The sequence below is a fragment of the Dunckerocampus dactyliophorus genome, chromosome 6, assembly GCF_027744805.1.
Source record: "Dunckerocampus dactyliophorus isolate RoL2022-P2 chromosome 6, RoL_Ddac_1.1, whole genome shotgun sequence".
Taxonomy (NCBI): domain Eukaryota; kingdom Metazoa; phylum Chordata; class Actinopteri; order Syngnathiformes; family Syngnathidae; genus Dunckerocampus; species Dunckerocampus dactyliophorus.
In genome coordinates, this window is record NC_072824.1 from 4792037 (window position 1) to 4813527 (window position 21491).

At 42.2% G+C, this 21491-nt stretch overlaps 2 protein-coding genes across 6 annotated transcripts in view; one reads left to right on the forward strand and one right to left on the reverse strand.

Annotated features, from left to right (window-relative positions):
• LOC129182446 (synaptogyrin-1-like) overlaps nucleotides 1-8044 on the reverse strand; it is a 41492-nt gene extending 33448 nt beyond the window's left edge. For 3 of the 4 annotated variants that reach the window (XR_008570642.1, XM_054778584.1, XM_054778583.1), the window contains exon 1: nucleotides 7704-8043. Coding sequence is in view for 3 of the 4 variants with exons in the window: in XM_054778584.1 (XP_054634559.1) it covers nucleotides 7704-7805 (102 nt within the window). In the remaining variant the exon portion in view is untranslated. Of the gene's footprint in view, nucleotides 1-7703 lie in introns of all 4 variants that reach the window. The other variant, XM_054778586.1, reaches the window with a different exon arrangement.
• Nucleotides 8045-8561: 517 nt separating this feature from the next.
• On the forward strand, nucleotides 8562-20512 carry ift27 (intraflagellar transport 27 homolog (Chlamydomonas)). 2 transcript variants are annotated; one of them, XM_054779084.1, is made up of 7 exons: nucleotides 8562-8709; nucleotides 10243-10322; nucleotides 14303-14362; nucleotides 14698-14757; nucleotides 14835-14952; nucleotides 15158-15267; nucleotides 19706-20512. In XM_054779084.1, exons 1-7 carry the CDS (start codon nucleotides 8676-8678, stop codon nucleotides 19808-19810), a joined length of 567 nt encoding a protein of 188 aa, XP_054635059.1. In that variant the 5' UTR covers nucleotides 8562-8675; the 3' UTR covers nucleotides 19811-20512. The 2 variants fall into 2 exon arrangements, with proteins under 2 accessions (XP_054635059.1, XP_054635060.1); XM_054779085.1 differs by having other exon boundaries at nucleotides 8565-8678.
• The last annotated feature ends 979 nt before the right edge of the window (nucleotides 20513-21491 follow it).

Consider the following 21491-nt stretch of genomic DNA (forward strand, 5'->3'; position numbering starts at 1 on the left):
AAATATGTTCTTGACCAAAAATCACTCCACACTCTGTACTGTTCCTTAGTATTACCATATTTCATGTATTGTGTGGAGATATGGGAAATAATTACAAAAGTAATCTTCACTCACTCACTGTACTGCAAAAAAGATGGGTGAGGATCATTCATAATGTCAAGTATAGACAACATACAAACCCTTTATTTTCAAAATCACAGATAATAAAATTAGCAGATTTAGTATTCTTTCAAGCCGCTAGAATAATGCATAAAGTTAATAATAACTTGTTACCCAAAAACCTAATAAAGTATTTCTCTATCAGAGAGGAGAAATATGATCTTAGAGGAAAATTAAACTTAAAACATTTATACGCGAGAACTACGCTGAAAACTACGCTGAAAACCCACAGCATTTCAAGGAACTCAAACAATGTACAGAGATGAGCACATTCAAAAAACAATACAAGCAGTTGATGTTTGCTAAATACAAGGCAGAAGAGTCTTGATCATCACAATGATTGTTCTGTCAGGCTCATTTTTTTAGTTTTGTTTTTTTATTTATATATATATATATATAGTTTTTTTGTCTTCTTACTGTTATTTATTATTTATTATTACTCTGATTATTCTAGAAAATATGAGATGGAATGCAGGAAGTGAACAACAGGTGCTGTACTCGATGTGGAATAGATGGGGGGTAGGATTAAATAAGCTTTGCTTCTTCCTACTCCTTTTGGACACGTGGAACTGTGAAAGGATGATTCATGAGATGTATTCCATCGTAACCTTCATGTTCAAATAAAACTAAACCAAACCAAACCATTTGAACGGGAAACTCCCACGGGACGACAACAAGCCATTAGCTGAAACAGTCAGGTTTCAACGCTTAACTGAGCACTTCAAACTTCACTATTATGATGCCTAGCTGCCACTACGTTGTTGATAAAACTATACCACATGCATAAAGAAGTAAATGAGTCCGTTTTTCTCATACCTATACTGTTGCTGATTTTTGTTCTCTGTTTGAGTAATATCACTTGATCAAGCCTTTTCTAACACACAATATAAGCCATAAAAGTAGGGCTGCAACTAACAATTATTTTAACAAGCGATTAATCGGTCGATTATTTTTTTGATTAAGCAATGAATCGGATAAAAAAAAACCCCACATATTTACTTTCCCCCTCTTTATTCATAAATAGGAGATTTGAACTGAGACAGCAAATAAGTGCATAAACACCAGGTTGCCAAAAAATACAAAAATACACCCTTAAAAAACATTGCAAGGCTGGGTGGCTTGTATGGCCTATTATTTGCAAAAAAATTTAATATTTCAGCAATTTTTTTGCCTAAATAAAGAATTTTCAAGCATAAAAGTGGCTAGATGAACTAAAATATAAGGCATTCAGAAATGTGCATTCAAAGAGGCTATGATGATCTGTAGTATTGTATACCGGTCACGAGGTGTCAGTAATGTTAGTGCAATGTTGGGTGAGAGGCACAAGCACCACACTTGATCGCAGGAACTTTCATTGCAGGTTTGAAGGATTTCACAACAGGAACAAAAATCCCTAACACTGGTTACTGTGGCAGCCGTAACCCAGCCCAAGGTACTGTAAAACTCAACTCTGGACCCCTAATGTCACTTCCTGTCTGCGCCCCCCACTCTGCTCCCTAGCACAGGGACACATTTACAGCAACACGCACGAGTCTTGTTTATTTCTTATATGTCTTATTTTCTGTTATTATTTCTATTACAGTATATGGGTCAAGGGCCGCACGGTGGTCTAGTGGTTAGCACGTTGGCCAACACAGTAACAGCTTGGAGATCGGGAAGACCTGGGTTCGATTCTCCCCTGGGCATTTCTGTGTGGAGTTTGCATGTTCTCCCCGTGTGCGCGTGGGTTTTCTCCGGGTACTCCGGCTTCCTCCCACATTCCAAAAACATGCAGGTGAGGTTAATTGGTGACTCTAAATTGTCCATAGGTATGAATGTGAGTGTGAATGGTTGTTTGTCTATATGTGCCCTGCGATTGGCTGGCGACCAGTCCAGGGTGTACCCCGCCTGTCGCCCGAAGTCAGCTGGGATAGGCTCCAGCATGCCCCCGCGACCCTAATGAGGAAGAAGCGGTATAGAAAATGGATGGATGGATGGATATATGGGTCAATACAACTGTAAAAGGGTGTTATGTCATGTCTAGAGGGCGCTAATAATGTTTTAAAAAAAGGTGGTAAACAGGTTTTGCATGCTTTAACTACGGAAATATTCCATTTATAAATAAGAAATCCTACTCACTTATCACAGTCGGGTCTGGAAGCAATTAACTGCGGTAAACGAGATATTACTGTACAGCCTATCATAACAACATGAATGCAAATTGTTGAAACTACTTTTGTGTGTGTGTTCTTACATTTTTTGGTTGCAACACATGTGGGGATGAGAGGGGGACAAAAAAAGAGAGATAAGAGACAAGGACAACAGCAGCAACAACAACAATTGTGACAACAAGAACAGAACAACAGAAACATACAGAACTACATCAGCAAATAAATGTCTGTGACAACTATAAAGACCAACAAGGACATAAGGACAAAGGACAAAGGACAAAACAATATCAACAACCACAATGACAATGCTGTCAATGACAATCACACATAATAGCAGTCATGAAATGATGAACTATGATAGTGATCACAATGACAATACTGCATTGAAACAGTCACACATAATTGTAGTAATGAAAATGATTATCCATGATAGTGAACAGAATGATAATTACTGTAATGCACATCATTGTAAAAAAAACTATAGTCATACTGCTGATATCACCGTCGCTGTAATAAAACCAACAACATAATAACACCCTGGTTAACTCAGTGAGTAATGTGGGGAAGTACGTACAGGTATGTATTGTGAGAGTGCCAGGCCGAGCCCCCGCCGCCAGAAGGCCACCAGGCCCACAGGGGCAGGCAGCACAAAGATCAGTTCCCCAAGATCCAGCCCAGAGAGCCCTCCCCCCTGGGAAGACCAGCAAGGGGCCAAAGAGAGGTAATCCCAGCCAAAGACAGGGCGCCGGCGGGCCGGAGGACAGCCAACCCCTGAGACCAGCGAGAGATCACACCCCACAAAGGCAGACGAGTACGGGGCCACAAACCGGCAAGCCCAGAGACGCCCCCACAACCGGAAAGATGCCCGCCCACGCCGGAAGCCCTATCCCCCGTTGGTAACCCAAGGAGCAGCGGAGTCGGGGACCCAGACGCCGTTCACTGCCATCGGCGGAACCAGGGAAGGGAGGAGGGGGGTTTGGCTATGGTTGTTTGTCTATATGTGCCCTGTGATTGGCTGGCCACCAGTCCAGGGTGTACCCCGCCTGTCGACCGAAGTCAACTGGGATAGGCTCCAGCATGCCCCCGTGACCTTAATGAGGAAGAAGTGGTATAGAAAATGGATGGATGGATGGAAGAATTTAAAATGATGATGCAAAAGACAATGCAGCCCAAGTCAAGGCAACATATTGAAAAGGTTTCACCAATGGGCACATTTTTAATGTCATCATGAAATAATAGTTTAAGAAGCCAACGTGTAGAAAACACTGATTTCTGTAGTAGAGTTCATGACGCCAAGCAAGCCAGTAAACAATACTTTTTTTCTACGTAGCTAGCCGCTACAAGTGAACAGATAACTTTAGTTATAGATATAGACATCTTACCGCTGAGTTAGTTCATCCATAATCACAATCATAAAGATGAAAGTTGCATCTTCGTGTGTAGCTTGAAATGCTGCGGGGGAGCGAGCGCGAATCAGGAGGGGAGCATAATGTCAGCTGACTGATGTCATATGACAACTACAAAGTGACGTTTATGCCATCGACCCAAAATATCTTGGCGATATACCGGTAGCTCGCAATCGACGTAATGGCCACCCCTGCACTAGATAGAGCTAACCAAACAGATTGCTACCTAGCATAACACACACACACAGTAGCATTGCCAGCACGCACACATGCAAACAGCGTCATGTGTCTAAATTCCGACACGAGAGAGCTAACAAAACGCGTTTACAAGTAGCTGAGAGAATGTGCTGCCCTGCAGTATGTGTTTGCGTTGGTACACGCAATCACACTGCAATGCTAACAGTATTAGGCCTCAAAATGCTAAAAAAAACCCCCATCAAATATGATCAACACGAGAACAAAAACATTGCAATAAGCCTCCAGCTTCTATACACATCCTCGCTTGTTAGCAAAGTCCTTTTTACACTTATATGATGCTTAAGAAGGTTGAAATGTGACTTAAGGGGGTACTCATGGTGAGCATTCGCGCTTCAGCCCATTTGCGAGTCCCATTTCTCTGACTTTGTGGATTATGTCCAGTCTTATTTGAAGTTGTCCTTGTTACTTACTTTGTGCAAGGTGTTCGTCTTGATTAATGACTCGCAAGACAGGTGACACGTCTTCACTACGCACAAGAATGTAGCCCCAGGTGAGTGAGCGTGCGGTGAGTTTTGACTGTTGGATTATTTTGAGTCTTTCTATGAGGAATTGTGCTGGATATCATTAAGAAACTGTGAATTACAGTCGGAAGTCATTCTATGAAGTGCGTGCTCCCATTTTTCTTTTCAGTGTCCAGGTGTGGAGGTAACTGATCAGTGTTTCCCATACATTCATGTACTTGTGCTGGCCCGCAACAAATACATTTGGCCCGCCACAAATACATTTGGCGCTACCCGTTGGCCCTCGCTCATGAACGCATTATAACGGGGATGTCTGCGAATGTAGCTCATCGTTCCAACAGCGTGCAGTAGATGGAATCATCAGACGACGTAGCAGGAGGGATTGTTGTTGCCAACGTAGCATCTTTGCCGCTATATTTAGCGAGTTTTCAGACCTCTGTAGATTCTCATTTTCAAAAAAAGACAAATCTGGCAACTGTTGCTGGTCACTTTTGCAGGCCCATGAACATAAAACAAACGTATTGCTCTTCTCATCGAGCAGCGGGTGTACGGCATCAACACAGTGTCAAAATCCGCACACGTAAAGACCACTCTCTTCGCGCTCGCCGTCTCTGAATCATAGCTTGCTGCCGAGTGGTCACTCGGTGTGCCTTCGACACGCGGTTGTGGTTGTTTTGGCCCTCTAGAGGCGGTCACTGAATAGACGGCACCTGCAAATCCTCCCTTCCTTTCTGACCCGTCACTTTAAAAGTGACCAATCAGAAAGAGAGTTGGTTAGCAGGGGCAGTGGTTGGGTTAGTGGTCTTTATACGTGTGGATTGTGGTATTGTACACTGTATTGTATTTCTAAACATATTTTTTGTTCACTTGTTGTCTCCCACAGCGTCCGTAAAAATGTGGGAAACACTGAGATAACATCAACAAGGCTCACTCTCATCCACTCACACCTCCACAGGAACAAAGCGGTATTGCAACAGAAGGCAGCGCAGCTCAAACGTGTCCAACGTCAACATTTGTGACTTGTATAGCGACGGCTTTACAAATAAGGAGGCGAGACAATGGTGGTTACTCACGGCAATGAGTCATGCCGCCAAAGTGAAGCAGGAAACATCTACATGGATTCTCTTGTAACGTATGAATGGTACACCCTCCAATGAGACCAAACCAGAGATATGGCTTAGTTTAGCAACATGAGAGGGTCAAACAATTGGAAAACATTAACACCTACAATGCTCATTAACACACACACAGACTGCATAGTGTTAACGATGCAACAGGCTTGGGTTGTTACTATGGTTACCGCTGTTGCCCTGGTGACATTTGGGGGTGGCTGCAGGGGGAAATGTTCAAGCAAACGGAGTCAAATATGACAGCTACTATCGTCTCAGAGGAAGTGCACATTCCTTGCAAACCGCCCAACTCTGACAAATCCACATCACGCACATAATCACTCACGCTTCATTAAGGCCGTCACATGACTCTTCACCCCCTAAGCTTATTATTTTTTTCCCAGCGTCAAAGTAAAGCACGCAGTCTATAGTGGCGCCAATACGTGAGCCACAATTCTACTAGTCTAGTCTACCCACTAGTCTACCGGTAATTGTAAGGCACAATTTTTTTATGGCAACTTAAAAAAAATAAAATTAAAAAAAAAGAGTGCACGGGTATGAATCCAGCAGAGGGTGCTGTCTCACAAGTCAGTTTGCTCAACATTTTCCAACAAGAAGATGCTTTGACAAGACGTGAAGTTGCATAACTGGACTTTTAACGTATATAGTGGATCCTCGGTTAGCGTGTTTGTCAGGGAACTTCAAAAATTTACGGTGAAATTTTTCCTCGGTTCGCATACATTTTCAGGTTAGTGTACGTCTTGTCGCGTTATTAATACACCGCGCGAGTCCAACTGTGTTCTTAATGTAGTTTCATGACAAAACATCCCTGTTAGCATCCCATTAGCTTGCTCATACATGGAAACAGGCGGAAGTCTGCTCAGTCACCCATCTATGATGTCATCAGCGGTTGACTCTGTCAATCTTTACTCACTAATGCAAACAGCAAGTCTTAAAAATGTTAACACAAAACACAAAACATGATAGTTTTACATGCATAAAACATTTATAAATACATATAAATGATGAATGAAAGGGAAAAATTAACATTTAAGGTTACTTTTACCGTCATTGAAGACGTAATTGTTGCCAAAGACACCATGTGGCAGCGAGAACAACACGTGTTTTGCTACAGTATTGTGTTTTTTTTTTTTTTATTCAGTCGTATTTCTCACCTTTTTTGTATCAAAATGCAAGAAAAGCAGAGACTTTAGGTGGGGGTCTCTGAACATAACCCCAGCCAATAGCAGGGATCTATTGTTTATTGGGATCTACAAGTAATGCTGTTGTAAAAGTAGTGCTGTTGTGGTTTCACGCTGCTTAGCAATAATGATGAAGCTAACAATACTACAACACATCTGCAGGCCATACATGGCCCCCAGGCCGCACTTTTGACACCCCTGGTGTATCGTAAGTGTATTAGCCTTGATGCTGGAATTGAGACAGTTTAAAATTGTTTTTAGTAAGCCCTACGTCGTTTCGTGTGCGTGTAGCTTTAATGCTAACGAGTTGTGTTTGTCTCCGTCAGAGTGTGTGTCTATTGTGTACTTGATCTACCTAACCAGCTGACACATACAACAACATAACAGGAAGGAGTGGGACAGGAGGGACACAGAAGTTAGCAACACTAGCATAGCTATGTGATGCTACAGTGCTAACATTACACTTTAACATCATGCTAGGGTAGCATATTTGCTGAAGAAAAACAACATGATGACACTTAAAGCTCCACGTCTGCAGATGACTGACGGATAGTCATGTTAAGATGTGTAGCAAAGCCTGCTGGTTCAAGTAGAGGGTGTACACACTGGGTGGGCTCATGTACGGGCCAGTTTCCCCTCCCTTGATATCTTTACTTTAATCATTAGCCAGAAAGAAAAGACAATCGAACATCCAGCAAGATGTTCATTTGTGATGATAGTACTGTAGTGTGGAATGTCCCAGGGAGGCTCCACTTGCACTTCTGGATCTTTCTGCCATGTTTGTTTACCGCTGGGCTTCAATTTAAGGATATCATTGGCAACTCACTCGGCACCCATTAAAATGATAATTGCAGGTCATGCTTACATTGGTGATAAACTCAAGGGTTGTGTAGATGTACTGTATATGTACATGTCATCGATACAATGTGCTTTAATAATAGTACGCTGTCTCACTTACCCACGACACAATGCGGAGTATGGTCTGAGGCTGCTGGAAGAAGGTGACGGGGTCGAAGGCTCCTCCGGCTTTCCCGGCTCCGTACGCCTGCATCCCCTCCATGGCCCCCCCCGCCTGGCTGGTCCTCTCCTCCTCGCTTGCTGCTGGATCAAGCACCGGACAAACCGACGCGGACAATCCTGCTGGACACTTCCGGAGCCTCCCGACGAGTCTTTTTACAACCTGCGTGGACACCTTATGGAGGAACGTGCGTGTGATGTCTCCTGTCCTGTCCGCGATAGCCGCTGCGAGCGAAGAGACGTGAACGCGCAAGCCGGTGTCACGCCTCGGAGGCGCGCATGTGACGTAGCAGTTTCTTGGCGCGCGCTTGTCCTCACAGGATCGCCACATGGAGTCACGCGCCCCAGTTCACGCTTGACTGGAGTGTTTTTAACAAACAATTTTTCCTATTTGCAGCATATAAGAATAAGGCACTAAGATTTATTAAGCTGATGCACGATTACATCACGACTATTCGTCTAGTGAGGGTGAATGTTTGTAACAGGTGTATGTCCACCTCCTGGTGAGGCAGATTAGCGCTCTCTGGCGGTCCCAGGGATGCTTTACAAAGTGAGCTGTAGTTTTCTCACGAATCTAACGTTTAAACCTCACAGCTTTTTTGTTTATATCCACACAAGTCAATGTGCAGCTACAGGGCGAGCGTGACAGCGGCAGCCATGACAGATTGGCCTGACAAGTCAAAACGACTAACATGGCTGACCCGCCTCTGTATGTTCGCAATTCCAACCAATGACGACGCAGCAGCGTCTAACGTCATCGTAAACGTAACCAATGAAACGTCTCCGTGGCTGGTTGCCATAGGAAACGTGTTGCGTCCATGTTGCTCAGGCAAGAGGAAGACCACTGCCATTGAAAGTGTTCTTCAAAAGCACATTGCTGTCTCGCCGCTGTAAGGAATAAAAAGAGTCTGTGATGGTGAGGTTGAGGGCGAGATGTCTGTTTGTCGGTATGTGACTCTAACTTGTCTATCAATTTTTAGCTGTTTAGCGCTGGCAGCAAGCTAGCGGCCGTGCTAATAATATGGTTGAAGTCACTTATGTTTGGCATTTATTGAGCTACGAAGTGTTTTTGTTTCCCTTTTGTGGGAATGTGACTACACTTGTGGCCAGTTGAACCGGATGTTTTCTGTGTAGTCAACGTAATAACGTGATCTATTCTGTGTACAATTGTCCCGGGGGGGCTACATTTTCAGAAAGCTCAGCCTACCACAAAAATGCTAGTCAAAGATCCTCTATATGACAGGACCATCTTGTGCGTTTCAAGAGCTCGCCTACTACAAAAATTATAGTCAAAGACCCTCTACAGTATATCAGGGGTGCTCAAACCTTTTCAGTGTACGAGTTACTTTTAAAATGACCAAGTCCCAAAGATCTACATCCAACTATTAATAAGTGTGCATTGCACATGTATATCAGGAGTGCACACACTTTTTCAGCATGCAAGTCAAAATGATGTACCTCTTGCTATTAAACATGTATATAAAATTTAACCAGTAAACTTTGAAACGACTATACTACTAATGATTAGTATTTCACATTCACAGTTTCAAAGTTTACAGGACATCAAAATAGTTGATATAATTCGTCCCTCCATCCATTTTCTATGCTGCTTTATCAAATAGCTATGTAGCATTCATTATACAGACATTTCATGTACTACAGTGTATGTCCAGTTAGCATTTGATATCAAACATTACAGATACACAAGCAATTAAATTAAAATGGAAAAGACAATGCAGCTGAAGTCAAGACAACATATTAAAAAGGTTTCAGCAATGGGCGCAAATCCCAATTCATCATGAAATAATAGTTTCACAAAAGTGTAAAAAGCACGCATTTCTGTAGTGGAGTTCACGGACGTGAAGCAGAGCCATCAAACAACTGACTTTTTTTTTCTGCATAACTAGCTGCTCCAAGTGAACGGATCACTTTTGTTATAGAAACAGGCATGTTACCGCTGGGTTATTTTATTCGTCATCGGAATAATAAAGAAGAGAGTTTCATTTCTGTGTGTCGCTTAAGACGCCTGTTCACCACTTGCTTTGCCACGGCGGCACAACAGCGAATCAGAAGGATTAATTGACATTAATTGACATCTACAAAGTGACTTTTATGACGTGGGTGACACATGCGGTCGACGCAATGGGCACCCCTGCTCTATCTATAGAATAGGAGAACTCTGCTGTTTTTAAGGACTCCCTGCCAAAAACGCTGGTCAAATAATCTCTATCTGAGAGCACCCCTCTGTTTTCAGAAATCTGCTGCAAAAATATTGCCGCCTAGTTCTGAACCAAACTCATGGTCCGGACTGAAGTCAGTCCTGGGCCGGTTTTCAGTTGAATAGGACTGGTTTCCAATATTCTATGTACAGTATAGTAATAATGTACTGGTAGCATTACATCAAATAGAAATCCTGGCTTTTGCATGAGCAGAGGTTTATTGCCCCCTGTCTTTCTGTCTTTCTGTGTGTTTGTGTGCAGGAGATCCAGCAGTGGGGAAAAGTGCTCTCTCGCAGATGTTCCACAGTGATGGCACTCTCTTCCAGAAGAACTACAGTATGGTGAGATACATCTTTTTTGTACTGCTTTAGTACTGGCTCTCATTAATTTGTGTACCTCAAGGCGCGAGTGGAATCACTGAAGTGCATAGCAGTATAATGTACCATCGAATGGCAATGCAGTTAATGCTAATCTGCATTATTGATGCTCTTTTGACACGATAAGCAAGGCGAGCGTGTCTTTAAGCACACTGTGATGCATTGGCTCTTGGCTGCATGGAAGTGATTTTCTACGCCAATCTTTTAAAGAGCTATTGACGACAGCACACGCGCCCGTGTGTTCCATTGAATGCATTCACCTGTCAACTTTGTTGATTAGGACACACAGAGTTTCAAAATCCCAGGAAATAAATGGGAATATATTGCACGGTGCAATAAATTAATGGGACTTAACTGGTTATGTGCATACATTAAATACGGCACATTTTGTATCAATTACGAAATTTCTAAATTCCTTAGCTGAACATTCCTAGAAGGATTCCGGGTATTGATTGGCAATTTTCTGCCGCTTTCGAAACCCTGTTTGTGCCTCTGTGTGTGCGTGCATGTGTGTGTGTATGTGTGTGTGTGTGTGTGTGTGTGTGTGTGTGTGTGTGTGTGTGCGCACTAAACTCTTGCTGAGTAAGCTCTGTTGGGGGGTACTTCGGTGGCAGGAAAGTCGATAATTAATACAGCGGGATTCTGGAACGCCACTAGAACAGGTACTTAACTTGTTTACACACACACACACACACGCACACACACACACACACACACACACACACAGGAAAGCGCGCACACACACATCAATGCAACAAAGAGCTTCCCTCGAGGTGGGGTGGAAGGGCTGGATGAAATTCTGCTTCAAGTACCCCCTACAGACTTAAATCAGCCACTTGTGTTTTGAAATACATGAGAACATCCAGCAATGTCCAATGAGATGGTCTCCCATGAGGGTGTCCAAATTTCTTCCACCGAGGGCCGCGTATGAAAAATGAAAGGATACAGGGACTACTTTGATATCCCTTGTCTTTTTGTTTATTAAACGCGCTGAAACCAATTTAATGTTGGTAAAAATATGCCAGGCGGTGAACTACGGTTAAAGGAAAAAAAGAAAAAACAACATACTAAACGTAAATAGAGGCCAACACATTTTTATCAGTCATTCTTTTTTCAGTTCAATAGGATCTTTTCAATCGACTGTAAATTCATAGTTCATTATTTTGGTAATAATTCACAAAAGAATGAGTAATTAACTCATTCAATCCCAGCCATTTTTCAAAAGACAAGCCCTTTAGTACCGGCCATTTTAGACGATTTTGGCTGATATTTCAAGGCACACAGAATATTGTGTTCTGTGGCTGTATAAACATGGAACCTACCAAAAGAAAGATTAGACTCTTGTCTTTCATCAGAAAAAAAGGTTGTTTCTACCTTTTTCCAGTCTTCAGTAATCAGAAGTAGAAAATAGGTAAGTTTCAGGAAAATATCAGTTCCCAACAAGAAACAACTATACCACTACATAAACAACACAAGAAAGGCTTGTTTTACATTAAAATAACAATTTATTTGCAAATATATTACCATGAACTAATTACAGTTTTCACATTTGGAACTAAACGGTTGTGTGCGTGTGCATGCGTGTTAGCACACATGTGTGCCTGTGCATGCGTTAAAATTTCCCTACAATGTGTAAGCTTCTGTATGCTACACTCCTCCATTCCCTTCCACTTCCTCCTTGCTGTCGAGTGTGTTTTCGTGTGCAAATGATCCATGCCGAGCTCTTATCAAATGCACCTTGCGGCCGTTTTTATGGCTTAAAACTGCTCTAAATGTGACATCTATAAGTGTGCAGTTATGTCATCACCTCCTTTTGCCTCTCGCAAAAAAACTGAAAAGACGTATAAATACGTGTTTGGGGTTGGGTGTTAAGGTTTCTAAAAACATATAAATACGTCTTTGGTATTAAATGAGTTAATGTTGTTTTTTGGACAGTTTTAATCCACGATTTAAATTATTTTCATGTAAGAAATTAAGAAATCCAAATTCATTATGGATTACTTATGATCACTTGTTTTTCATTCTAAAATTTCAACAGATTACCATATACTACAGTATATATCCCGATTAATGTAACCTTTAATTTGCTTTAATTTGAATTATTCCTGAATATTCAAATTGATGTTAATACTTATACAGAGGAAACATCTTTTTTCTCATAGCTTTTACATTTCTTTCCTCCTTCACAACGGGCCAATAAAAACTAGCCACAGGCTAGACTTTGGACACCACAATACTTCTCTAGTTAGTCTATGTCCAAGCAGCTTTATTGATTGCCTGCTGTTTGTTCAAAATTGCATGGACTATTGTGCAGAAGTCAAAGATCATATATATAAAGTAACCATGAAGATGCATTAATGCATAATTCACTGAGAAATGACGTAAAACTTGCCAAACGACTTGCAAAGTGTATTAATGACACACACATTCAGCCATAACAGACTGAAAATGTAAAGGTCTCGGCGGCGGCCATGTTTCCTCATGTTGTATCTCTGCAAGGAAACTGTATTCTTCTGTCTGCGTCTGCGGTGATAAAAGCCACCGCGGCCGCTGCTGTGACGAAGGCTTCGTTAATCCTGCCCTCATCTGCCTCAACTTCTCGTGGTGAAAGGCCAGCGCGGGCTGGCGGTCATTCCGCACACATCCTCCTTTGGAAAATGTCAGACTGCCCGCAATATTCCGAGCTTATTTGTCGGTAATTGGCCCTCGTTGACATTCCGGAGACGGACTTCCTGTGCATCACAGCAGCTCATTAGTGCGCCACTGCGGCATTGACGCACATACAGTCAATGTGTGTGTTGTCAGCTTTGTGAATGGGTTAGGATTGATCGAATTGTGAGAACCTGCCTTCCTTCCCATCATGGAAATCACTACATTTTTGAAGGTCAGGCTAGCATTGCTAGCCTGTTTGTTTGAAGTGGTTTGTGTGCATGTATGTGCATGTACACTCTTCTCAAAATGTTAAGACCAGTTGAAAAATGGCAAGAATGTACTTTTGCACTGTTGGTTCTTAAGGAGGTTCTCAGTCGAGCTTCAAAATGAAAAAAACGGGAGCGACACAAAAACATTTTGAGTAAGCAATTGATTCCAAACAAGCATTAAAGTGAAACAGGCTGTTCATCAACAGTCAAAAGAGCCACATCTGGCTCCCGAGCCATAGGTTCCCAACCTCTGGTTCAAGATAGTTATACATTTTAACAATCATTCTTTTTTTTTTTACTTTCCAAATTCCAAAACCCGTTTACTTTCAAATTGTGCTGTTTTTTTTTTTTTTTGTCAGCTTACTACTCCCACATTTCTCAAGCGGTTCAAACCATTCCAACATTAAGATGTTCAGCTCGTTCAGGACATGCAGGCTAGCTATCAGGACTTTCCTAAAATGTTCACATTTTGCAGACATCAATATTTTCTGTGACATTTTCCCGATTGAAAATGAATGGACAATTTCAATGTCGCTCCGTATCGGTGGAAATTCATTTTACGTTCAACATTCTAGCATTGTGCTTATTCTACAGAGTGACATGGCTCAGGTCGTAGCGTGGTCGTCTCCCCAACCCGATGGTTGCTGGTTCCCTCCTTAGTTGTTGATAGATTTCAACACATTTTGAGGATATTTCTACATACTGTCAATTTCTCTTGGGGATCAATAAAGTATCTATCGTTCATTCTACATTTCAGTTCAGCTTCAGCCATTCAGCATTCACACGCAATTTCTACTGCAATTTCTGTTTCATCTAGTGATTTTTTTTTTATTATAATTCAAACCCGTTTTGTGTCGTTTTATTGCGCAAGGTGGTGGCTGTGGTTAATAACTTCTCATCAATACCTGGCTTTTCTGTGAGGTCTCCATTAAGAGGCTCTGACAGCCACAAAATAACTGTTTACTGCTCTGCAAGAAGCAAGAGAGACTTTTAATTAACACGGCGCCTGTGTTTATTTGGCAGACAACGCGAGTGGAGCTGCTCATCAAAAGTGTCAACATCCCTGAAAGCAACGATAGCGTGGTGAGTTTTTGTGTGTGTGTGTGTGTGTGCGCGCGCGCTCATTGTCTGCGAGCACGAGCTTCACCTGCTGCCATATGTTGAGTGAGTAAAGCCATTTAAGCTCTATGGTTAATACATTAGCCCATCACCTATATCAAGTTTTTAATGACGAAAAAGTGTTTTTTAATGGTGTTGTTTATGACATATCGCCTCTGACCCACCCGCCCCATGTATACACCCACCACTTTGTAAAAAAGCAGGCTTCACCACGTCTTTAAAAAAACTCTGCCCACTCTCCCTCAGTAAGATATGCTAAAATATAATAAAGATATGCTGTCCTTCCTCCTCTTTTCCAGGAGCTCTACATCATCGACTCTGCGGGGAAGGAAACGCTGGTGGAAGCCTGTGAAAAAATGGTGAGATGTCCTATGGTTGCTTTCAAGCACAGACAAGCATCATGATGCCATTCATCACCTTCTCGCTTTCTGTGTAGTGGGGCAGGCCGTCGCTGCTGTGCCTGGTGTTTGACCTGACCAGCCAGCGCTCTTTTGACAGCTGCAGTCGCTGGATGGAGAGAGCCCAGGCCCATTGCCAAGGTCTCCATGTTCCAGGTAAATAAAACAACATCAAAACTTGTGTATGAATGCTGGAAGATACTGTCACTCAGCTAAAATGTCAAAGAAATAACAAACACTGGCAAACACTTCACAGCAAAGATGGATTATATGTCATCCTCACCACTAGGGGAGCTAGTGACGGGATGTTGATGAAAAGACGTATGTTCAATGTTTTTTGAAGTAGTTGTATGTGCGTCAGGTGTGCTTGTGGGAAACAAGTCTGACCTGGCTGCCAGGAGGGAGGTGACAACAGACGTGGCGCAGGAGTGGGCCCAGAGCCAAGGCTTGGAGTACCATGAAACATCTGCCGTGAGTGCTGACCTACCTTCTTTCACTCACACGGTCTACTAAAAAAAAAAAACCCAACACAAATTACTGCTTGAATTGGTGTAAAACTAGATTATAAACACACTTGTAAGCACCTTAAGTAGATTGTGTTTGGCTTTTTAAAAGTCAGATTAACATACCTAGATTATGCAATTGGGAAATAGTTCCCTCTCTTGCATGTCTGTGCTATTGGAGCGGAGTCGATGTTCTGCGCACACGCCAGTCTCCACGGCGGGATGTAACCCGGAATTAATTGTGGCCAAGTGGGTTATGCATGCTCCTGGCTAGTAGCAATGCAAACAAATGTGAATGTTCAGTGGTTGTTGCTTGCAGCTAAGCTAATATATGTCCATGTTTGGTAGAAGAAATTTTAGCAATGATCTAAATTGTTGCCAAATTGCTCATGAATGTGGAGGAATAACAGACAACTGTGTCTACCTTTAGTAACTATTAAAGACCTTAAGTAGAGTACATATAAATGCAGGAAGCCGAACGGTCGTACTTTGTGATGTAAAAAAGTAGCCATCGCGCTGCAGCGACCTGTATTGTTTCCGTGCAAATTAGCCAGTCATCCAGGTTAAGATGCTTGTCATAATTTGAAATTACTATTGCAACAACACATCACCAGTAGGGTAGTTTTACCCTACTGGTGATGTGTTGTCTCACGGCGGTCTACAGCCAGCTCACGTTCCCTATTAGTGGGTGAACAATCCAATGCTTGGTGAATTCTGCTTCGCAATGGTAGGAAGCAACAATGCGAAAGCGAAATGGAAATCCTGGAAATGCAGGTCCACAATCAGAAACAGGGCCATTCTGGCTGTTGGATGAGGAGGATTTGATATTAGACGGCACCTTAGAGAATGTAAATTCAGGTCCAGCATTATATGTACCTGTAGATGACACAGAGAAAACGTGGATGTTATTTTGCACCCTGGAGGAGGAGATGAAAGAGCAACAGCAGGAAATTAGCACAAATAAGGCAACCTCTAGGAAGCCTGCAAACACAGATTGGTAGAGTGACAGAACAACAGCCTCAAGAAGAGAGTCTCTGAAATCAATGATGAGGTCATAAACTTCAGCAGGAAAATAGAGCACTCTGCAAAGGTATCAAGGCACTACGAGAGGATATCAGGGTACTACAAGATGACACTCTGCCTTGCACGCCAATCTTGAGGAAGAGAAAGAAGCAAAGGAAAAAAATCATTGAGCAAGTGAAAAATACAATTGATGAGATGGATCAGAACGCACGAAGGAACGATATGATCATTACGGGGCTCTGAATTATACCCAGGTCAAATGGCAGGGCAGTCCAGAACAGACGAGAACCAGATGAAATGGATGTCGCTTCACCAAAGCAACAAATTGCCAATTTCCTACAATGAAAGGAGGTGGATGCAAATATCGACACCATCGATACTTGCATCTCACTGTATGGCAGAAACAACACCACGCCCATCATCATTGGGTTCACCAAAAGGCAATTCAAAACCGCATTGCTGAAACAGGGAAAGAAGCTGAAAGATACAAACGTCTACATCAGATGTCGGGGACCTTTCTGGCTAGAAGAGCCATGAAAGCCACATTTTTTAAAATGTATTTCCGTGAGAGCCATATAATATTTTTTTAACACTGAATACAACTAAATGCCTGCATTTTCAGGTAAGACCAACAATTTCATAATTTAGTAAGTGTCACGTTCGGGCTGAGCTGTCGGAAGCTTGACCCCCGGTATGCAGAGAAGAGGCACCTGTGCAAACAAAAGTTCTTTAATTGCACAGGTGCAGCAACTCACAAAAGAACAGGAACAAAACCAAACGCGACAGAGGAAAAAGGCTCTGTGGGAAAGCAACACGATAGGAATATAAGCAGGTAAGTAAACTCTAGGTAACAGCTCCGGTCAGGAAACGAGGAACATGGACAATATCAACAATGAACCAGCGCCGCACATTCGACGGCGCTGGACTTTTATCCACCACAAATGTTAAATGACCGCAGCTGCGCGGCCACCAGGCGTGAAGCGGCTGCCTCTTCCTCCCCGGAGAAGGTACAGCCCGCCAAAATAAGAGCGCAGGACAGGGGACGCTCGCTCCTGTCCTGCAGAACGTCACAGTACGTCTCTGCATTTATTCTTGTAATCATTTATTCATTTTATACTGAAGTTAATAAAATACTTATTACCATTAATGCGCTTTCTGGTGCTGCATGATTTACGTCTGTCGTTTCATCAAGCTACAGTTCTTTGCTTGTGTTTCCTCAGCTTGATTTGCCATTATGATTGTGCGATGCTGAAGAGTCATGTCTTTTATTCATTGGATTATCTCAGTCTTATCCAAAAAATGGTCAGAAATTTCATTTGTCACATCAAGCATGAATGTTTTAGCAAATTCCCCATCTGTGAATAGTTTTCCCTTCCTCACTATTGTTAAACAACCAGCAAAGCTGGCCAAAGACCAGTCAGCTTGCACAGAGTTGCTGCTGGCTAGCTTGCACTTTAAAGTAACTCTTGGCATGCCTTCTTCCGAGTTTCCCCTGCTGGATATTTACCAGTAAATGCAAATGTAGCATGGCGTGTGTCGAAGTGCTGCTTTATATTTGACCGTTTCATCGATGAAATTTGATCACTGCCTATTAGACACACCGCCAAACCTGCTCTCTCCACGAAGGCGAATTCCTCTGTCCATTCATGCTGAAATGTACGGTACGCCTCATCTTTCTTTCTTTTCGCCATATTCGTGTTTGTGCTAACTACAGAATTAGGTAGGCGGGAAGTTCAATTCTTGACCACTCAATGACACGGTAGGCTACCGCATTATCCAATTATAATTGTGTTTTGGCGTCTGACCCGGAAACTATCGGAAGGACAGTCATTGCGGTAGAAAATGAATAAACGGATTAAAATGCATTATAAGGTTTTATTTTTTTTTATACGTCTTTTAACACTGTGATTTCTGTAAGGTTTTACTTTAAAATGTCCGCGAAAACGGGCCGCATGGTGGCCTAGTGGTTAGCATGTTGGCCACACACTCAGGAGATCTGTAACTGGCAACTCTAAATTGTCCATAGGTATGGATGTGAGTGTGAATGATTGTTTGTCTATATGTGCCCTGTGATTGACTGGTGACCAGACCAGGGTATACCCCGCCTCTCGCCCGAAGTCAGCTAGGATAGGCTCCCGCATACCCCCACGACCCTAGTAGGCTAAGCACATAGAAAATTGATGGATGGATGTAAGCAAAAACAAAAAAGAAAATAAAAAAATGTGTAGTGTTAAGAAACGTATGAGAGCCACAGGCAGACATCAAAAGAGCCGTGTATGGCTCACGAGCCGTAGGTTCCCGACATGAATGAGCATCTGACAAAACGCAACGCTGACATCGCCAAGAAAGCTTGTGACTTGAGGAAGTAGGGAAAGATTCAAGGAACTTGGAGCGCCAACAGAAAAATATACATCAAGCTAAGTGGAGGACCGGAAGAGGCAGAGTGCTTGTTGTCAAAGAGCTCAAGGATCTGGATCAATATTAAAGATCACCATGACAACAAGGAAAATGGAGGATACAACCCACAAGGAAAGAACGATGCTGTTGGAAGATGACATTCAATAACGTTTGACATCACTACCACGTTGCAAGGGCCTGCTCAATAAGAAGTACTTTAGGACAACGGACAGCGTTTTTTTTTTTTTTTTTTTTTTACTAACATGCTTTTATTGTATTGAAGAACAATGTAAATACTGCATGTTGAATACAGGAAGTGAACATGTGTATTATTTGTATTATTATTAAAATAAGCTCTGCTTCTTCGTACTGCTTTTCAGACATGTGGAATTTTGAATTGTAACATGAACCATTCAATGTAAATTGCATGCATGTTCGAAATAAACTAAAACATAACCGGAATTTGAAGCGAGGGCAACAGTTGCGTCTGGTATGTCATCGTTTTGCATAATCACTTCAACGGAGACGTAGTTGATCGCAAAATGTGACTCGTATAAGGCTTTCTTATGCTGATTTGCAGCCATTGGCAGCTGGGACGTGTTGCCAGGTCTTTTGGGAGAAGCAAGTGACTACCTCTCTGAAAACAAGCCAAAAACAACAGGGAATTTGGTAATTTACAAAAAAATCCACAACAACTTTGTTTTTATGTGACATAACAGGTCAACGGGAAAGCCAAACCTTTACCCGCGTTGAAAGAAACATAAGCGCCATCTAGCGTTTTGGGAGGCACACAGCGTATGGCCAGTAATCACAGTGGAGATGATGCATTTAAACAGGGACGTCACGCTGAGGTGTGAAAAATGGAGAAACCGGATTATTTCAGTAATCTGACTAATGTAGTGCATGGAAACGTACAGAGTGCTCCAGCTCAGCTGTGCGGCCCTTCTGGACACCGATGTCACTGCAGCGTGTCTTATTTCTTGCAGAAGGAGATGGAGAACTGCGAGGCGCCGCTCCTCAGTTTAGCTCGGGCCTTTCACTCCCTCTACCTGGAGCGCAGGGAGACCATCCAGAACCTGAGTCCAAGCTAGACGCACACACATGCACACATACATGAAACATAATGTACTTGGGACCTTTTTCCAGACAGCATGAGTACGAATACATTTGTCTTTAGTGGATGTGAAATATTTTCGGTCTGTGTTGCCATTATGGTCCACCAGAGCCTCTTATTGTTTTCCCCAATAACTGAATACAAAAAAAACAAAAATCAACATCTAAGGAGGTTTGTCTGTCCAGTCTAAGTTGGACTCTTTTACCGTCACTTGGGGATTATTTCTCTGTCGCTATTGATTTTGAATTATATTTGATACAACATAGTTGTGGTAGCGTCTGATCAATAATGCACACAGTAAGCTGACACAGTGTGGTGATTTATTATTCCACGGTTGATTGTGTCTTTTCTAGAGAGTTCGGCGCAATTCTTCTCAAACTGCAAACTTTTATTGTCCGTGTCAAATCTAATTACAAGACAGCACAGCTTAAACTGCTGAGTGTGTACGCAACATCCTGTAATTACAGCGCAATGTTTCTGGACTCTTGAGTGGGTGATCATAATGATAGCAATTAGAATCTTTTTCTTGCTGTAGTTTCCTCATGTGTTTGTGTGCGTGTGAGCGTTTCCTTATTTTCTCCTTGTTTTTCTTCCTTTTCCAACTTTTTATTTTGAAAATCAAAGCATGACCAAAATGACTGTATGAGTTTGTGTCCATCAAATAAATTACTTCTGTACACCTCTTTTTCATTAATTGAAGGGGGAAAGAACTTATTTCTTCCTGGGGGGTGGCTTAAGGTCTATATGTGCCCTTAAAAAACAACAACAACATACACCCACAAACGCAGGCAGACTGTCAGGAAAATACGGTTATTGCACTTTTAAAAATGTTTTGTGTTCATTATTCACTTGGATTTTACTAATATTATATTTATGCACTAGCATATTGGATGCTAGAGGCTGCTTGTCTCCGAAACGAGTCCTCCACATGCTCATCACCTGATTCAACTAGACTTGGGTGTCTAGGCATGTGAGTCTGCCTTTCACTGTCTCTGTCTCAAAGAAAGAACTTGTCTTATCTATTTTGGAGTCAGCAGTAAATTCTCCCTTGACACAGACTTTGTAAAAAAAAAAAAAATACAATAACACATTTGTGTAAATGGTCACTTTCTGATTTGTTTGTATTTGGAAACAATTTTCCCCCCACAGGAAATAGTGGAGATGGAAATGGTCTGTTCCAGGGTAAAGCTGTGGCCATTCTAAAACCTTCAAGTGAACAGACAATGTTTTACGTTACATTTTTACATAGTGAAGTAAGTATTTCAAGATTTTGTCTTGAGGTGTGACCCAAGATGGCTGAGTAAACCACAGTATCAACCACAGATACAAGTTTGTTACACGCCCCAATCGCACGCTAACCAAGCAGGCGAACGCAAGGCAAAGCATAATTTGGCAAAAAATTTTGGATGTTAACCAAAAAGCGCGCTAACCGAGGGGGACGTTAACCTAGGTACCACGGTATATATTTATTTGGAGCCTGCTGTATAAGACAAAAGTATATACACAGAGTGTAACACTAGTTGTCTGTTGAAAATAAGGCATCACACTTGGTTCTTAATGACATTCCAGCAACAAGAGAGTGCAGGCTGCTGCTTATTGCTTTGGGAAACGGGCACATATTAAATCAGGTGCTCTTCAATCTCAAGACGTGTCAGGCC